The sequence below is a fragment of the Eulemur rufifrons genome, chromosome 12, assembly GCF_041146395.1.
Source record: "Eulemur rufifrons isolate Redbay chromosome 12, OSU_ERuf_1, whole genome shotgun sequence".
NCBI classification, from domain to species: Eukaryota; Metazoa; Chordata; class Mammalia; order Primates; family Lemuridae; genus Eulemur; species Eulemur rufifrons.
The window spans coordinates 16,592,373-16,612,074 of record NC_090994.1 but is presented as its reverse complement, the minus strand read 5'-3'; the positions used below and the strand labels follow the sequence as shown (position 1 = coordinate 16,612,074).

The 19,702-nt window shown below is 40.8% G+C and overlaps 1 protein-coding gene across 6 annotated transcripts in view; it reads right to left on the bottom strand.

Moving 5' to 3' along the window:
* The window catches only part of RBPMS (RNA binding protein, mRNA processing factor), a 165,868-nt gene that overhangs the window by 85,627 nt on the left and 60,539 nt on the right, over window positions 1-19,702 (bottom strand). For all 6 annotated transcript variants that reach the window (XM_069484955.1, XM_069484953.1, XM_069484954.1 and 3 more), the window contains exons 2-4: window positions 5,138-5,215; window positions 2,275-2,313; window positions 998-1,060 (exon numbers count right to left, since the gene is read on the bottom strand). In XM_069484955.1, coding sequence (XP_069341056.1) covers window positions 998-1,060; window positions 2,275-2,313; window positions 5,138-5,215 — 180 coding nt within the window. The remainder of the gene's footprint in view (window positions 1-997; window positions 1,061-2,274; window positions 2,314-5,137; window positions 5,216-19,702) is intronic.

The window sequence follows — 19,702 nt, the reverse complement described above, 5'->3', positions numbered from 1 at the left end:
CCAACGGCGCTCCTCACATGCTCTGCTCAGAGAACAGCTGGGACAGGCGTTTACAGGTCCCACAGCAATACCAAGGCTAGCAGGAAGTTCCCAGAAGGCCCACACAATGGCACTTGCACTGCCATCAGTCAAGTGGCCACTTGCCTTTTTAGAAGGCCCCCTAAACACTCTGAGCCACTTTAATCAACACTTATTCACAGCCCCCTGGGCCTGCTGCCTGGAGCACGATGGAACCAGACCTTCATGCAGGCTCCTCACCTGAGGATCAGCCTTCAGCCTCTGGAAATAAACTCTGCTGCCTTCCACCTTCCTTGGGGGCTGGGTTTCCTTAAGTTGTTTTGCTTTTCAACAGACTAAAGGGCGAAAATATTTACTAAAATAATGCACGAAAACCTCTCAAAACAGATGGCAGACAAGATACCTACAAATCAACTGTAGGTATTTCTACTCAATTACAATGGACTAGAACGTATTATATTACGATGCAGAATGTCTTCTGAGAAAGCCTTATGTGCAAATTTTAGTCAACCGGAATAGATCTATTTAGGAACAACAACAACAACAACAACAACAAAAAAAGCCACACACCTAAAAGAAAAACTTCATGAGATAAGAGAAGCCAAGATTTCGATCTATTCTTGGCTTGGCCTTTTATTGTATCACGAGGGCCAAGCTAACACCTCTTGATCGTCTCCCCTGGAGAAAACATGCAGTGCTGGGTACCACCATGGGAGCCGATGGCGCTGAATTAAAACAAGACTCCCATGATCAGATACGTCGAGAATTTCGGTAAGAGCGATCAAAAAGCAAAGTGTTATTCAGTAATTTTGCACGTCTGATCACAGTTCTTGGAAACAGCTCTTTGGCGGGCTGACTGATGAGTAGCTCCGCGTTAGACCGAGCAGTCAGTCTTCCCATCCGATTTCCTGTCCAAAGAGAGTCCATTACTTCCCACCACCTGGGGAGGAAACCCCTGCGATTCCCTCATTATACTCACGTTCAAGGCATTCTTTGCAGCTTCTGCTTCTGAGCGACTGTCAAAACTGACAAAGCCTACGGGCTGAGGAAAGAAAGAGAAATATGAAGGAAAAAACCAAAAATCAGGGGATGTCTATTTTTCCGGGTCAGGGGTGATGTCAAACCGAAGAGCTCGGATAAGGAAATGACCACAGGGGATGGGTAGAAGAAAGCCGGTCCCAGAGAATCCTGACTCGGTGGGCTCAGGCAAATTTCTAACGTGAATCAAAGGGATGGTGGTGAGGGTGTTTCTTCCAGGGCACAGCCGGGGAGTTAGAGAATCATTAAAAAAAAAATCTAGAAGTGGTTGGAAGGTGAGCAGCAGTGAGCAAGGGAATAGAGGGACACTTGGGTCAGAGAGGCTCTACTTTCCCACATCGAATTCACTGTACCTCAGTTTCTTCATCTTTTAAAATGGAAAGAGAACCGAGTCACCTTTGGGGACACTGTAAGTGCAAGGAATACAATGACACAATGACAAAACTCCTGTACTCTCACTGCATGGCCAAAGTTACAAAGTGAACATTTAGCATCTCAAATCCCAAGGGATGGCTTAAAAAATCCTGCGTTTAATTAGGCTTGTAAAGCTCACTGTCCTGAGTAAATATAGAGGGGACATAATCCCTCTAGACTTTGTATGTTTCAGCCCAGAAGGGTGCCGGCAACATAGCCTATTTCTGATGAGCCGGAAAGATGAAAAGTGATTGGAGGGGTGAGTATGCCATGTGTTCAGCTTTTTAAAAAGGGGGGGGGGAGCTTATAGTTATAATCTCCAAGGAGCCTGTAGGAACGATTAGAGTCACTGATTACCACCTCCATTCTGTACCTTCTATGCACCATTATAGACTTGGGACTCTGCCTATTTAAGGGTTTGAGAAACAGCACGATTCTTCATCTGACATTCCTATCGATTTGTAAAAGTGTGCCTGTTTAACCTCATAAAAAGAAACAGGCAAGAATTGGGAATAAAAGTGAATCTGGATAATAAACCATCATTTCCTTTGAACATACGAATCCATCTCAATATACCATGCTGGATGCAATGTGGTTGCCATCCTCTGGGACAGTCCCAAAAATTCCAGCTGAAGACTATAGAATTAGCAGTCATTTTCCTGTGCCGATTCCTGATTGATCTCACCCTTAATTTTAAAGACACACGAAAACCCAAATCCTAATGGGAATATACAGAATGCTGAGCCCTAGTGCCGTTTCTGGAGAAAGAAAGTGATATTTTACACGCAAGTTTGAAAATCTTACCTGCTTAGATGTGAGCTTTATAAGAGAACCCTCATAGCCCTGAAAAGAAAAAAAGAACAAAGTTTAGCCGAAAAAGAGTACTAGGGAAAAAGGGGAATCGTATTACCACCTTGCTCAAGTAAAATAAGTCCTTCATAACTATTGACTAGCTCTTCTCACCAGTGCTTCCAAGGTAAATGGAAAGCAAATTGCACAGCATGTGTGCACGCGCACACACGGGCCTGTTGGCATTCTTGGGGCCTAAAAAACAAATCAAGCCAGAAAATTCTTGCATGCATCTATGTTTTTCTTCCTTGTATTTTTTCATGAAATTATGCAATGATAGAAAAATGGGATCTCTGTCAACAGCAGGTCATTTTGTTTTCTTAATCTAGATAAGAATAGGGATTTCACAGAACTAGGTGAGGCAAGGGCATTAATAAGGTCAGAGCGTGTGTTGACTTGGTTATTATACATCTGCTGTAGAATAAAACCAATAAAACATCAAGAACAGGTATAACTTACTGATCAAATTTTCAAGACTGCCAGAAAAGGTTAAGCAGGCAGTGATACTGAATTTTGTAGAGTTCTTCTGCTCATGTACTGAAGCAGCCAGTTTTCGTGCTGCTATTCTGATTGGGATGCACAAAAATCCTGGTGGGTTTTTATTCCAGCTAAAAACTCACGCCCTCTCTTCGCCCCTCCCAGCTCCTCAGGATAAGGCTAACAAAATGTGTTTATATCCCAAAATAATCAACAGCTGGTGGCTTGCACTGATGGATCACACAAGAGAAGGAAAAAAAAAAAAAAACGCCACCTGACATGATTGACTGCTACACCCGTCAGTGCAGAGACAGATTTGCAGACTGGGGTCCAGCATCCAGGGACTTTAATTAAAAGAGGGTTGTTGGGAATGTACCAGGGTCTTGACTTGAGCGTCGGGGTTTCCGGGCAGGTTGCTGAGATTGATTCATCCTCACATCTTCCTAGCAGAGACCTGCGCTACCAATTAGCTACTATAAACATTTGACCTCGGAGACCTTGAGCTCTTATAGCCAGAGAGGTCACGATTCCCAACCCTGCCTCTTCCTTTTTCCAAGGTGCTCTCCTCTGAAAAACCTGGAGGTTTAAACACCCCGAAGGCCTCGGAGGCAAAGGACAAATGGATATTTCACTCAAGTACAACACCACTGGTTGGGGATATATTGTGTTCTCAAGTTCACAAATCGAGAGGCGATGTAACAATAGTTCAGAACAGGGATGGCAGAGTCAGACTGCTTGGGTTTGAATGCCATTTATTATGCCATTTATTATGTGTGTAAACTTGAGTACAGTCCATTCAGTTGTTCCAACTTCCATTTTCCTCATTTGAAAACACGAGGCCAACACACTTTAACAAACCGTGACAATACTTAAACAAGATAATTCATCTACGGAGCTTGCTGACTGAATCCCTTTCTCTCTATACATGCAAAAACATAACAGTATTTTGCCCATTAAGAAGCTCAATTAGCTTAAACACTCCGCATTCTATAAAAGGGACAGAAAACTGTCCCTTTTATAAAAACAGCAACCCTGCAGAAGAAACTCAGGAAATTCTACAAAAGCTGGCACTCTCTCCACGACACCTTCTCTTCCTTCCCACTTCCTCTTAGCTGAACTTGCACCTGCCTGACCTCTGTTTCCCTCTGTGCTGCCATTATTATTGTGGCATTAAGGGGACGGTTGTCAGATGGAATTACGTCCATTGTTACATGGCATATAAGCTAGACTGCTGTATTTTTGTTGGCTGTAACTGGCTTCCTCCTCAATCCTCCTCTTCTCCAACCCAAGCGTTTTCAGCTGCCATATCCTAGTCCTTCTCCCTAAGAAGTTGAAGCCTGTCCTCTCTACCTGTCCTGTCTACCTCTCTGGCTGGATCCTGCTTCAGTGAGGATGGACCTTTAACCAGTCATCAAGACGGCCCATCAACTCATCCTGAGCATGGCCCCCACCGGGCACTGCTGCAGACACATCCACACTGACCACCAAGCCCTCCTGGACACTGGCCCTGCACTCGTTATCCCTTCCAGGCCCACATTCTGATCCATTCCAGCTTTCTCCTGTGCCACCCAAGGCCAACCTTCAAGGTTTCTTCTTTGCACCATGGTATTTCAGCTTGAGTCCAGTTTCCTGGTAAGTTTTCAATCCTAGCAACATTAAATATCTCTAACATGATCGTAATTCCATAATCGGGAAGAACAGGCAACCACGTTGAACATTTCACTAAATACCAGGAAATTACTCCTCTCAACTCATAGCAAGCTATTCTTAAAATTTTTATTTTACTTTGTTTGAAACTAAGGACATTTCTGCTATGGAAAAAATTATGGTGGTTGGGTTCATAAGCCAGTTCATAAAAGCCTATTTATGTCTCCAAGGAACAGTATCAACGGCACTATTTCAACTAATAAGGAAGCCACCTAGGGACAGATCTCGACCTACACCATTGCATTTGAAATATAAACATGTAATAAGCAACCTAGAATTTTTTGGTGATCTGTACTCAGAAGTGCACCCCCAACTGGCACAGGACAAACAGAAAGGACACCAAGGCTGTTCTACACGAACTAGACACAGACAGCCGGGGACAGCTCCGAGTCCATATCAACGAGAGAGAATTCTCTAGATAAGCTGTTGGAGGCCTAAAGGCAGTTTCGGTCTATTACCCTAAGTTTAGACTGTGCACTACACAACTCAGCTGTTAAAAATCTCCTTTACTCCTTAAAAATATCACTTTACAAAGTGCTTTCTCAAATATTTTATTTCTTCCTCCAAAAAGCCTCCATAAAGTACACAGACTTTCTGTCTCCTCTTATAATTTCTGAAAGATTGAAAAAAGTACCTTAAATGGTCTGAAAAGCAGATAGAGCTCCCGAGGTTTGATATCCAGAGGAAGACCACTGACAAACAGGGTCCGGACCTGGAAAAATAAATTTCAGATGTGATCAAAGATGTGGGACCATCCAGAATAGCTCTCACCTGAAATCTCAAAACACATATTACTTCAAATACTCCATGACTGATACCCAATTCATGCCCTTGCCGTGGCACAACAAACACTCCAGTATTAACATGCCGTTAAGCCAACTCTTGAGTACCTGTACACGGATGATTCAGAGTGAATTACATCTAGCTGATGTAAATTTCCCGACTTCCCCTTCCTAACTAGCCATTGCACAGTTCTAAAAATGTGGGGGTAGAGTAGGGAGGTTCCATATAATTTAAATATTAGCTTAAGAAAAAACTGTCATGAGCACAGTACAACTGCCAATTCTCTGCCCTAACATTATGACCATATAATGTGCTTCAAAAATAACCTCAAACAATTTTTGTTTTCTCCTGCTTGTCTTGTCACTGCTTTCCTCACTGGCATTAATTACAATAGTGTTTTTTTTTTTGTTTGTTTGTTTTTTTTTTTTTGAGACAGAGTCTCCCTTTGTCACCCTTGGTAGAGTGAAATGGCCTCATGGTAGCTCACTGCAACCTCGAACTCCTGGGCTCAAGGATGGGCAGGATTTTACCAGAGAAAGATAAAAGGTGAGGTACAGTGGGTAAGAATCACAGGCAGAGAAAAGCATTAACCAAGACAGTGAAATGAGGGACAGCACAATGTATTTGGGGGGAGGGGTAACCCAAAACTAAACAGGAACCTTAGGGTCAAACCACAGAAAACATCAAAAGCCACCGGCTCAGGAATTTGATCTTGACTCAACAGGCAAGGAGTAGTCAGTCCATTGAATTATCATGACATTTTCTATTCCTCTTTTTCTCAAATCCAGCTGATGCAACATGATGGAGTTCCCCATTAGAAATCATGTCACAACTTGAAAACTTCAGTGCTCAACTGTTGACTCTCAGTGAGAAATGGGGAGAATATTTTCTAGAGTCCTAACACTTTCCACTGACTCTGGTTATACAGAAGCACAAATAAGCAAGCAAGGAATATTTTTTTAATTTATTGGTATTTTAAACAGTTTTATAGAGGCATAACTGATATATAATGAAATGCATATCCTGAAACTAATACAATTTGAAAAGTTTTGGCCGGGCGCGGTGGCTCACGCCTGTAATCCTAGCTCTCTGGGAGGCCGAGGTGGGCGGATCGTTTGAGCTCAGGAGTTCGAGACCAGCCTGAGCAAGAGCGAGACCCCATCTCTACTAAAAAAATAGAAAGAAATTATATGGACAGCTAAAAATATATATAGAAAAAATTAGCCGGGCATGGTGGTGCGTGCCTGTAGTCCCAGCTACTCGGGAGGCTGAGGCAGTAGGATCCCTTGAGCCCAGGAGTTTGAGGTTGCTGTGAGCTAGGCTGACGCCACGGCACTCACTCTAGCCTGGGCAACAGAGTGAGACTCTGTCTCAAAAAAAAAAAAAAAAAGAAAAGTTTTAACATTTGTGTAACCTGTGAAACCATCAAGATAATTCATTGCCTCCAAAAGTTTCCTCATACCCTCTTAAATCCTTCCTCCCACCCTCTCCTATCCCAGGCAATCACCGATCTACTTTCTATCTTTGTATATATGAGTATGTATGTTCTGAATAGCTACCAAACAGAACCGTAGGGTATATTTCCTTTTTGTCTGGTTTCTTTACTTTAGCATGAAGTGAAATTTGTTTTAGATTCATCCATGTCGTTGAATGTATCAACAATCCATTCCTTTTTATTGATTAGTATTCTGTTGTACAGATACACCACAGTTTGTTTATTCATTCATATGCTTATGGACATTTATTTCTAGTTTTTGGCTTTTACAAATACCCATGGCTATGAGTATTCGTGTACGATTGTTTGTATGGACATATACTTTCCTTCTTCTTGGATAAATACAAGTGGAATGGCTACATATGAAAGGCATATGAAAAAAAAAAGAAAAAGAAGGTATATGCTTAACTTTTTATAAAACTGCCCATCAATTACCTTGTTTTATGGCTCAGAACATAAATGTTCCTCGTGCACTTAAAACAACTGTACGCTGCTGTTGGGTGGAGTGGCTTAAAAATGTCAATTAGATCAAGCTTATTGTTCCAGTTTTCTTTATCTCCACCGCCCACCCCAATCTTTGCCACCAGATAAAGACATTTCCTGGAAAAGTCTTTAGCAAGGCTGCCTAGGCTAAATTGCTGACAACGGCCAAAGACACAGAAGTCTGAGGGAATCCTGCTATGCCCTATGCCCTCCCTGACACCCTCAACTCTCTTCCCACAGGCCTGAAAGTAAACGCCACCTGTTCAACTTGGCTGTTCTCGCCAAGACAACCCGGGCAGAGAGAAAATTCCACCTCCCATTCATTCAGATTTTCTTTTTTCGTTTCCTTTTTTTTTTTTTTTTTTTTTTGAGATGGAGTCTTGCTCTGTCACCTGGGCTAGAGTGCCGTGGCCTCAGCCTAGCTCACAGTAACTTCAAGCTCCTGGGCTCAAGTGATCCTCCTGTCTCAGACTCCGAAATAGCTGGGATCACAGGCATGTGCCACCACGCCCGGCTAATTTTTCTATTTTTAGTAGAGACGGGGTCTCGCTCTTGCTCAGGCTGGTCTCGAACTCCTGACCTCAAGCAATCCTCCCACCTCGGCCTCCGAGAGTGCTGGGATTACAGGTGTGAGCCACTGTGCCCAACCTAGATTTTGTTGAGTGCCCATTGTGCAGGTTGGTCACTGCATTATAGAGATCTTCACAGTACTAATATGTTTAAATGCTGGGGTGCCATTTGTCCAGCAGTATAGCTTAGCCAGGTGGTACATATACATATCAATTAGGATTTGCAGAGTTAGACTACAAAATAAACTACTATTTAAAATATTGTTCTAAAGAAAAGGGCTTTATAAATTTGCAAGGTAAAATAATTTACAAACAAAAATCACTAGAAACCTGGGGATTATCAACAAAAGATTACTTAATATAAATTGAGGTTCATCTATATCATACAGTGGAATGTTATACAGCCAATAAAAATGATGTTCAAGGAAAAAGTACATATAGCTCAAGTTTGTTCTGTAAAGCAGCCAATATACATATGTATTTATAGAGTGGAAAAAAAAAAAAAACCTTGTAGGATATATACCCAAATATTTATATTTAATACATGCTTTAGCCCTGAGTGGTGGAATAAGTGATTTTAACATTTATTAGTAGCTTATTTGTATTTTCCATCTTTCTATAAATAAATATGCATTAGACACTCAAAGTTTATTTTGTTGAGATTTGCCTCAATTTATCACTACCTTTTTTTTTTTTTTTTTTTTTGAGATAGAGTCTCACTCTGTTGCCCAGGCGAGAGTGAGTGCCGTGGCGTCAGCCTAGCTCACAGCAACCTCAAACTCCTGAGCTCAAGCAATCCTCCTGTCTCAGCCTCCCGAGTAGCTGGGACTACAGGCATGCACCACCATGCCCGGCTAATTTTTTCTATATATATTTTTAGCTGTCCATATAATTTCTTTCTATTTTTAGTAGAGATGGGGTCTCGCTCTTGCTCAGGCTGGTCTCGAACTCCTGAGCTCAAACGATCCGCCCACCTCGGCCTCCCAGAGTGCTAGGATTACAGGCGTGAGCCACCGCGCCCGGCCTACTACCTTTTCTTTAGGACATTAGATATAAAGTCAGTATCTTCAAAATAACTTGTATCAATATAAATTGTGAAGTTTATATAGAGCAAATTCTTTCTTATGTAATATTCCAGAATGAGAAGTGACAGATTCTTATCTTAGTGCTTCAACAGGAACCCATTATATATGGGGGGTAGGGGGCAGGAATTCAAGCTCCTGTTAGGTCTAAGTTTGCCACTCAACCCAAAGATGCCAAGAGGCTCAAAGCAGCTCTATTCTGTTCAATCTGGAGGCAACATGACTGGCATTTCTTTTAAACATGGACAAGACTTAGGTTTCCTAGAATCCAGTGAAGCCCACCCATTGTCTCAGAAACCTGCCAGAGTATCTCATTTCACTCGCTGAAGAGATATTCTCTCCTCGGACAGTACCGATAAGGGGGAAATAGTTCTTGAATATTTATGTTACGTATTTGATTCCAACTAAAGGTCACTTACATCCTAGGACATAATGCACTTGGAATTCGTTCTAGACCTCCACAGACTAGGAAACTTCAACGAGGAGGTTTAGAAAAAAAAAAAACATGGATAATGAATGGAAAAAAGTAACTTCCTAGATATCCAATTCATGCTTTTCTATGGTGCCTGCGATCTACAATCATTAAGGATATTTAAAAACATTTTAGTTTCTCTGCTCTTCTTATCACCACATTCCTCTATCTGAGCCATTAAAATGGCACATCTGGGTTGTGGCTTTGCCACAACCTACCAACTAAAACCTACAGACTGAGAGATAAAAGTGTAACAAGCATACAAATCCATGATCAAATACTCATAAAAAAGTGTCCTCCTAGAGTAACAAATGATGCCAAAGGAACGTTGCAGCAGAGGTTAAATCAGTATCTAGAGCAGCCCTTAATTTACCAGCAATGTCTATGGACACAGACGTGTCTGGCATTATGCCTTTAGCATCCACAGGTGTTTACTTTATTGAACACAGGGGGGAAACCCATTTCGTAGAAAAGTATACGACACAGAAGTTGAGGAGATGGAGCTGCTGACAGCTCTGTCCCAAAGGGACTCGAACAGACTTGCGGATGTACCTGCAACTTCCTTTTACCTTTCATTTTTATATGAAAGAATAAATGCTAGAAAATGTCCTATGGTGGGCAGAATAGGCAAAGTGTTCTTGGCTTGGTCATTATCTAGCATTCCTGCACGGTGGCCATGGCTGGATTACGGATAAAATGGGCCATGCATTCTGAAACGGCACTGCCAGCTCCCACTGGCAAAGGCAAGTGACATTTCATAGACTGACTTCTCATTTAATAAACTCTAATAAGTAAAGTTGTTACCGAAAGCTCCGCACCTGTTCCTGAGGCCACATCAGAATGAGGAGAAGTGGTTTGAGGAGAAGAAAAGAGAAGTTTACTAATTTGCCGGCAAATGAGGAGGTTGGCAGACTCCTGTCTCGAAGTACCAACATCCTGTTTCTGAGCCGAAGTACAGGAGCTTTTAAAGGCTCTGATTAATCCCATAATCCCATTTTTGGCTAAGGCAATCTGGTGACCTTGGGACCGAGCCCTCGTTGGCTCAGACAATTCCCTTGAGCCACCTCCCCTGGCACAAAGAACAAGGGACACTCTCCTGTCCCTCTGGGCCACTGGCCTGAGGCGGGGATGCAGGTTTTAATTCCCAAAAAGAACTAAACGGGGGAGGTTTTAGAAAGACAGAAAACATTCTTTACCCTTTTTTCAGGCCATTCTCTCTGTTACAAAGTCACTATTGTCAGTCTTGAGCTTCCCTGGACAGAGAAGCCAAAAACAGGCCTCAAAATGTAAAGGTTCTATCTTTAATAAAGAACATAGTAAATTTTGTTGATAATCTAGGACGTGAAACTAAAAGGCAATACAAAAATGCCCAATTTCAGTACATAGCAGAGCATTATCACACACACTTTTAGACTAGCAGCCACATGTGCTAAACACATCATGTATAAAGACGATGGGCATTTTTTGGTCTATGTTTTAGCTGTTTATAAAAGGTTGTAAGGTCATCTAGCTAGCCGCTCTGAGGTGGCCTCTTGAGGTTCCTCTTAAATTCATGGAACCGGGAAAGGCAATTTCTCACTTTCTCATGACTCATGAATGACTGTGTAGAGTCACTGCTTTGAAACGTTCTGAGTAAAACCCATGGTGGGGCATTTATTTTGTCCATCTCTTTGCAAGCTTTCTCTCCATCTATTCACACTCTCATATGTACAAATGTAGACTTCAAAAGCAGCTTTCAAACATGGTTTATGCTTGAATTATTCTTTTGGAGTAACCATTGCTTGAAACACACAAGTAGATTTACAGATAAGATCTTTTTAAGGATGTTTTAAAAAGTTTGAAGGCCCTTTTTTATAATGTGTAGCACAGTCCAAGGCATAGAGTATACACTCTAGAAATATCTCCTGACTGATTTAGATATCTGCAGATTAACATTGTGTATCCATGGGAGATAAAAATATGTCCTCGTCAACAGGTCAGCTCATGACATGGCAAACAAAATGAGGTGACCACATTTCACAGTCACAATTATACAAGTACAGTTACCACAACAACTGACAAACACTCACATGTGGCAAAAAGGCGTAAGAGATTATTAGTGCTGCAAGAGACAGAAATTTAGAAAAGGGAAGAGAAATGAAACAAAAAACCAATCAGAATCAAGGAAGAAAAATGAGAAAAGACATACGCTGAAATAGAGACAGACCCAAAAAGGGAAACAGACCAAAAATTCAGGACAACGTAGACAGGAACAGAGTGGTCAATACGTGGTTACTAGTAAAATCACTCACATTTCAATTCATGATCATTTGAACATACTAATGTATAAGCTAAGTCTAATTTCAACGCATGAAAATTAGTAATTAACAAAGTCTTTTGGCCAGGCGTAGTGGCTCACGCCTGTAACCCTAGCACTCTGGGAGGCCGAGGTGGGCGGATCGTTTGAGCTCAGGAGTTCGAGACCAGCCTGAGCAAGAGCGAGACCCTATCTCTACTAAAAATAGAAAGAAATTATATGGACAGCTAAAAATATATATAGAAAAAAATTAGCCGAGCATGGTGATGCATGCCTGTAGTCCCAGCTACTCGGGAGGCTGAGACAGGAGGATCGCTTGAGCTCAGGAGTTTGAGGTTGCTGTGAGCTAGGCTGACGCCACGGCACTCACTCTCGCCTGGGCAACAGAGTGAGACTCTGTCTCGAAAAAAAAACAAAACAAAAAAACAAAGTCTTTTGAAAAGATGCTCAAATTGACTAACCTGCACATTTAAAATGGTGAGTAGGTATCTGTATCTACCTGACATGAAACGAGGCTTATGACTGTTAAGTGAAAAAGCAAACAACAGAACTACCCATATTCCCAGTTTAATTATTTTAGTGTTTTTCCAGTTAGTACGTGCTCAAGGGGGAAAAAAAAAAAAAAAAAAAAAAAAAAAAAGAGTAGTGAAGGAATATATCCCAAATTATCTACATGTTAATAGTGGACAGGAAGGTACAATTATAGAGAACTTTAATTTGATATATTTATACATTTTGGCACTTAAATATTTGAAAGCATAAGCTATTTCTTTAAAAACAAGAAAACACACACAAGCCCAAATCTATCTCCTTCCTTTGAACATACAAACCTAGGGTCCACCCCATCGCTTCTGTCCTTAGAAACGTCTCTAATTTTCCTGCCGTCCCTGATCCACAGGGACAAGCTTGATCTAGCAAAAACACATTCGTTTAACCAAATTCGCATTTTAATTCTGAACAAATGCATCTCTTAGTACTCACCTCTAAAAAAATAATCCAACCAAATGAGGGAACCAGTGACAATAAGGCAAAGCCCTGGGAGAAGGACCATTCTGGTTTTAGTCAAAGGGGCTTTGTGACCCCCCTCCTACTCCCCATTAAGACAACAAGAGAGAGATCACTCAACTCTACAACACCTCAGGAACTGCCTTCTCTGAGACACGATGTAATATAAACTTGGTTTCAGGAACTGAAAAGTTAAAAAGATCTCCATGTATCTGTGCAGCATGAATCCCATAGAGCTGGGCTGTTTTAACACACAAGGTTGGGGCAGGGGGAGTGTCAGAGCGCTGCTTGTACATTTTACACACTGGTTAAATTATTTTGCTCTTTTTAAATAAACTTTAAGTGCATTCAGTTTTTTTGCTAAAGCACCAGCTGAAACACCAAGTTACAAGACTGATCCCTGCCGAGGATGGTTGGTTATCTCATTTCCAAAGAAGGCTTTGTTGGCTGGCCATTATTTCCCACATGAATGCCACCATGAAAACAGATTGCCACAACTATTAAAATGGTCTCCCAGGCACTTAACTCTGGTTGTGGCTCAGCAGAAAATGGCCTTTGGTCAAGCTCCAGTTTCTTGTTGACACTGGCTTCAAGACAGAATAGGTGATTCAAGTTCTTTCTTCCTAACAACGTTCACCTACTGGACTTGAAGACTCCTTCCAAGGTGCTACAGACACCAAGGACTGACTAACCATGAGAGAACAGGGTCACCATGGGGTTGTTATGGACTCCGACTTTTGTTTTAGTTTTAAATTGGTAATTATCCTTTCTAAAGGAAAAAGCCACGTAATTACCCATCGTGCATGATTTCCTAGTTTTGAGGGATCCACTAGTATTTGCCCTAAGTGGTAGTTAGTTGGTCCAATCTGTAGAATAACCAAATTGATACTTGATTTACTGCCTATGGAAACCACAACCCCTTTGGCAAGGTGATCGCCAAGTTTCCGATAGGATCAGAGGGGAGAAGGAAGACCTGTGAGAGCACGTGTGGAAAAAACAGTAGTATGTCCCATAAACTCACACAGGTAGGGCCTGGGCACCGTCCAGACACGCACACGGAGTCAGCACAGCAAGTTAGCACTGGGTACACGACACCACCATGTTCCATCTTTGAGGAGTTCATCCCAGCCCAATCCAATGTCAACTTCTAATCAGATGGTTTTATAATGTCCCACTTCGATAGGACTTCTTAAGACCAAACTCTGATCCAGGCCATTCCTCATGTCTGTTATACATCTCAAAAAAAATTAAGAGAAAAATCAAGAATTTCTAGGGCTCGAAACTGCCAAGAAATAGGTAAGAGATATGTCTGTATCTGTGAGCACTTAACCTCTATTAAGAAGTCCCCCCACTGCTGTCAGACACATGGGGAGGTAGGTACACCAGAGGCAAATCAAGAATAGGATTTTAATGAGTCTAGACAGGAAACATACGTGTGAGAAGCTAACCTCATTATTAGGAAATTCACTGAATGCTGTCGAACACAAAATATGGCTGTCAAATTCTTGGAATTCAACAAGAAGTTCCTTTACCCTTTAAAACTCTGGTCCCGTTCTTACCCCAACCTGGCCTCCTTTAGTTCTTTTAGCTAACTTTCAGGTGGCTTAACACTGTTTTTTACTCAGGTTAGCCTATGGAATCTTACTTTTCATATAATCACATGGCGTAACACTGCTAAAACATGAATTTTTTAAATGTATACATTAATCCAGTGTATTGTAAACATAAATTTCCAACTCTAATGCCCTAAGGTGCATTTGTCTTTACGGTTTTAATCCTACTAAGTACTCTGAAGTTTAATATCAAAAAGATCACAGCGTAGAATTTTCCAAATACAGAAGGCCAAAATAAAATATACACAGATAATATGGAAAAGATCATATCAAAATTCCAAGACCTCTCCCTCCTTTCTTTTGCTGCATAATTTGAGTAACTGTTACTTTACAGAGCAGATTTGTTCAAAGAAAAAAGTCATTCCAAGCCGGGAACAGTGGCTCAGGTTTGTAATCCCAGCACTCTGGGAGTTCTAGGAGGGAAGATGGCTTGAGGCCAGGAGATCAGCCTAGGTAACGTCACAAGAACTTGTCTCTAACAAAAAAATAAAAAACAAATCAGCCAGGCAAGGTGGCGCACGCCTGCAGTCCCAGCTACTCGGGAGGCTGAGGTGAGAGGATCGCTTGAGCCTGGGTATTTGAGGTTGCTGTGAGCTATGACTGCACCACAGCATTCTAGCCTGGGAAGGAAGGAAAGAAAAAAAAAAAAAAAAAAAAGAATTGAGTCATTCCACCTCTCCCAAACTGCATAGGAAAAACTCAATCAGATTGCACACAGAGTTCTCATGGTCACTTTAAAGTACCTGGGGGAAAAAAAAGTTAGACAGTGGCAGATTTTGGTCCCAACACTGCCCAGGACTCCAAAGCATTTACCGCTTTTCATATCAGTAGCGGACTAACTCCCCCTGGGGAACTTCATCCCACTGCCAACTTTAGTTAGCAATGAATGCATTCTTAATAACCATCCACAATGTGCTCTAGTTTTAACAACCAGACAACGTGTCAGAATTGCAAAACTAGAAAGCTGTGGAATGAAAAGGTATGCTTCCCGGTATTTACTTTTGTGAAACCACCCCATTATATAGATTAAAATTCCTGGGTGCCAATCAGTTCAGCTTCAAACTGAAAGTTGAACACCATATGACAGTGGTGAGCACCCCAGTACCTGACAAGAGGTAATCAGTAAGAATCTGTGGAATAAACTAAATGGGTGAATATAAAAATTGAGTCAAAGTAGTAGAAATGAGGCATAAAAGACAGGGCCATATAATCCGTGAATATCTAGATATAAATGAATGAGTATGAAGAAATAAAGTCACTGTCACTTTTGATATATTTACTATATGTCTTGAATACTTAACCTCTCAAACAGGTTAACGCATACAGTTAAACGAGGGCGGGGGGAAGTCACATAGAGCCAGTCTGCTGGATTCAAATCCAAGCTCTGCAACTTACTAGGCTACACAATTGGACAAGTCACTTAAACCCCTCCACTCCTAAATGTCCCCATTTTAAAATATGTCCACGATTTCTCTGATATTCCTCCCGTCGAGAGGTGGAGCTTAATTCCCCTCACCTTCAGTAAGGCTTCATTTAGTGACAGTCACTTAGTGACTTCTAGTTAACAGAATATAGAAGTGACAATGTATGACTTCCAAGACTAGGTCATAAAAGGGATTGTTGCTCCCTCAGTAGAATCAATTGTCATGTCCTGGTGTCCTCCAGAAGCCCACTGGGGAGAGCCAAAGGATCAACAATTAGAGGCCTCTGGCCAAGAGCTGTGTGAGTGAGACAACTTGGAAACAGATCTCTCAGCCTCAATCAAGTCTTCAAGTGACTTGCAGCCCCAGCTAAAATAAAGTCTTTACTGCAACCTTATGAGACCCTGAGCTAGATCCGCCTACCTAAACCACTCCTAAATTCCTGACCCTCAGAAACTGTGAAATAGTAATGCTTGCCGTTTTAAGCTGCTGAATTTGGAGGTTATTTGTTGCACAGCTATTGCAAGAATTAAATGAGTTAATATACATAAAGCATATAGGTCAGCACATGGGCCCAGAAATTGTTACCTATATTAGGGTGGCTTACAGTGTTCAAAAAGATGCACTTTTATGCACCAAAGGCCATCCTAAGAGAGGCTGCCTGTGATAACATTATCATGCAACTGTTATACGCAGCCTTAAAATGGGCAAGAGCGAAAATAAGCCTGCATACTAAAAGGAATTAGTATGCATAAAAACAAGTACTTTTTATATTATGAACTTCAATGGTGTGACTCAAAAATCTCTTCCCTATCATCTCCTTTTCCCTTTTCTACCTCTTTAGAAGGCACTAGGCAAACCCCACCCTGGCCAGCTCCCGCCATCCTGCTGCTCATACAGTCTCCTAAACTCCTTTTGTCTTTCTCACTCAACTTTTGTCACATTGGGAAAATCTTCGTCTTTCTTTCCATTCAGTTTCTGAAACAAACAAACAAAAAATCCAAAACTGATAGGTTTAAACACTCCTATCAAGGAAAAGTAATTAGGAAAAAGAAAAAGAAACTCATAAATTTTGAAGTGATGTTAATCAATTTATGATAATTGGACATCATTCTATCTGTCCTCTTCCTACCTCCTTCAAAAAATAAAAAGTATCAGTTATTTCCTGAATAAGTAACAATATTCAAGGCACATTAAAAGTATGTCATTCAATTTTATAATATTCCTATCTGTTCAATCACTACTCTTTACTGTAGTACATATTTTAGCTACTTTACACTTTGATTACAATGCATACCTGATTGTATCTCATCTGATACAAAACCAATGCCAATACCAATGGCGGCAAAGATGCAGAGAAACGGCATCACCCACATAGTGGCAGTGGGAATACAAAAAGGTACAACCACTATAGAAAACAGTCTGGCGCTTTTTTAATCAAACTAAATATGCACTTTCATGCAACCCAGCAGTTGTTCTACTGGGCACCTATCCCAGAGAAATGAAACCTCAGAGTTCACACAAAAACATGAATGGTTAAACCAACTGTGGTATCTCCATACCACAGCATACTCAGCGATAAAAAGAAACTATTAACTACAAACGATTCCTAAGAGAATTATCCTGAGCAAAAAAGGCAAATCACTAAAGGTTACAAAGTATGAATACACAATCGCATTTATCTAACATTCTTGAAATGACACAACTATAGAAATGGAGAGATGAGTAGTCTGTAGGGGTTAGAGGCAAGGGGGGAAAGTGTAGGCAGAAAGGTGAGTGTATTACAAAAGGGCAACCTCAGGGATCCCTGTGGTCATGGGAGCTGTTCTGTATGTAACTTCTCTGTGGTGGAGGATACATTAACCTACACACGTGACAAAACTTCATAGAATAAAACATGCATGCGCACACACATGTAAAACTGGAGAAATCAAAATAAAATTAGCAGATCATATCAATTCTGGTTTTGATATTATGCTACAGTTTTTTTTTTGTTTGGTTTTTTTTTTTTCCTTTTTTTTTTTTTTTTGAGACAGAGTCTCGCTCTGTTGCCTGGGCTAGAGTGAGTGCCGTGGCGTCAGCCTTGCTCACAGCAACCTCAAACTCCTGGGCTCAAGCGATCCTCCTGTCTCAGCCTCCCGAGTAGCTGGGACCACAGGCATGTGCCACCATGCCCGGCTAATTTTTTCTATATATATTTTTTTTTTAGTTGGCCAGATAATTTCTTTCTATTTTTTGGTAGAGACGGGGTCTCGCTCTTGCTCAGGCTGGTGTCGAACTCCTGACCTCGAGCGATCCACCCGCCTCGGCCTCCCAGAGTGCTAGGATTACAGGCGTGAGCCACCACGCCCGGCCTATGCTACAGTTTTACAAGATGTTACCACTGGGGAAAACTAGGCCAAGGACACAAGCAATCTCTCTCTCGTATTACTTCTTAGGACTGTATGTGAAACTATAATCATCTCAAATTAAAAAGTTTAGTGGAGCAAATTTAAGAGCGCATTAGAATTTTTTAATTTTAAAGAAAAATTGTCCTCCAAAAGTGAGCACATTATTTTTTATTAGGAACCTATTATGTGGATTTAAGCCATATAATTTATTTATGATGGCAAAATATCAGGACATAAATAATTACATCAACATCAATGAGGAGATTTCTATCAGTTGGTAAAGCTAGGCAGTGAAGCTATGTAGTTATAGATTAATGTGCATTTGTATTTTAAAGCCCCACCTGAAGAAGATACTGGTCTTTTCACCATGAATTTTTAACTGACTAGCTCTCATAATCTAAAAGACAGTAGTCCTTTAGATTGGGCACCTATGCCAGAGTCATGAAAGAAACATGACTCTTAAAAGAAAAAAAATATATATATATATGTATTTTTTTTTCAATTTATAATTTTCCTGATTTGTTTAATCACTACTTCTTATTGTAATATGAAGTAATCTTAGCTACATTCTACTTTGATATCTATACCTCCTTCCAGATTAATTGCACATGACACAGAAAATAAAACAAAAAAATCTAAATGTAAAATATTTTGAATTAATACAAGGAAAAAAGACCAAGAGGATTAGGCCCAGAGAAGTTCACAGAGCACAGATGTATCTACAGGCTGCATTTGGTATTAACAGGGCTTTGGTGAGCTCACTGCTAAGGACCACCCACTTTTATAAACTAAGTTTACTTTAAACGCTACAAAGCCCAGTGCTTATAAGGAGTACTTAAAAGAACAAATTTCCCCATTTTTAAGTTTAGATCATCTCCTAGCTTTTCCAACGAGAGGCATATTCTCATTTCAGAACACATTCAACCTAGTTAGGCTACAATTAATTCTCCAGCCTACTAGAGAAACATGTCTCTGCAGAAGACGTGTTTGTGTAAGCTGATCATCGCCTCCATTTACGTGGTCACTTCAAACCAGTCGATATTAAGTTTATATGTTACTTATTTGTATGTGTTATTATGTAAAGAGATGGTCTCATAACACTTGATATGACTTACAATTAGGAATGTATTGTCTGCTGGGAGCAACAGAAAACACACAACAAATGTCAAAAAAAAGAAATGGTGAGGTTTGTGATTGAGAAATGACCCAGGTTAACATGAGAATATGTGCTTTCAAATGGATATGAAATATTTTTAAAAGTTTAAGATAGTGAATCTGGGTTCCCATAGCACTGTGTAAATTTTCAATGACTATAATGGAAGGAGAAGACGATTAAATCGGGCCTGATGGTTTAAATGGTGTTTCTGCTTCAAAACAAGCTTAGACACTGACCTCTCTGGGCCTCAGTTTCCTTATTTATAAAATGAAGCTGTGGAAAAGTTAATTTATCTCCAAATACCACCCCCAATCCCAAAGGCAGAAGGAACGGCTTTTGTTACAAGTATACAGGGGGTCACAGATGCCATTCGGGAACACCTGGTTCCCGTCTCTTAGGCCACTTTTTGCTACATAGTCACACAAGTATGTTTC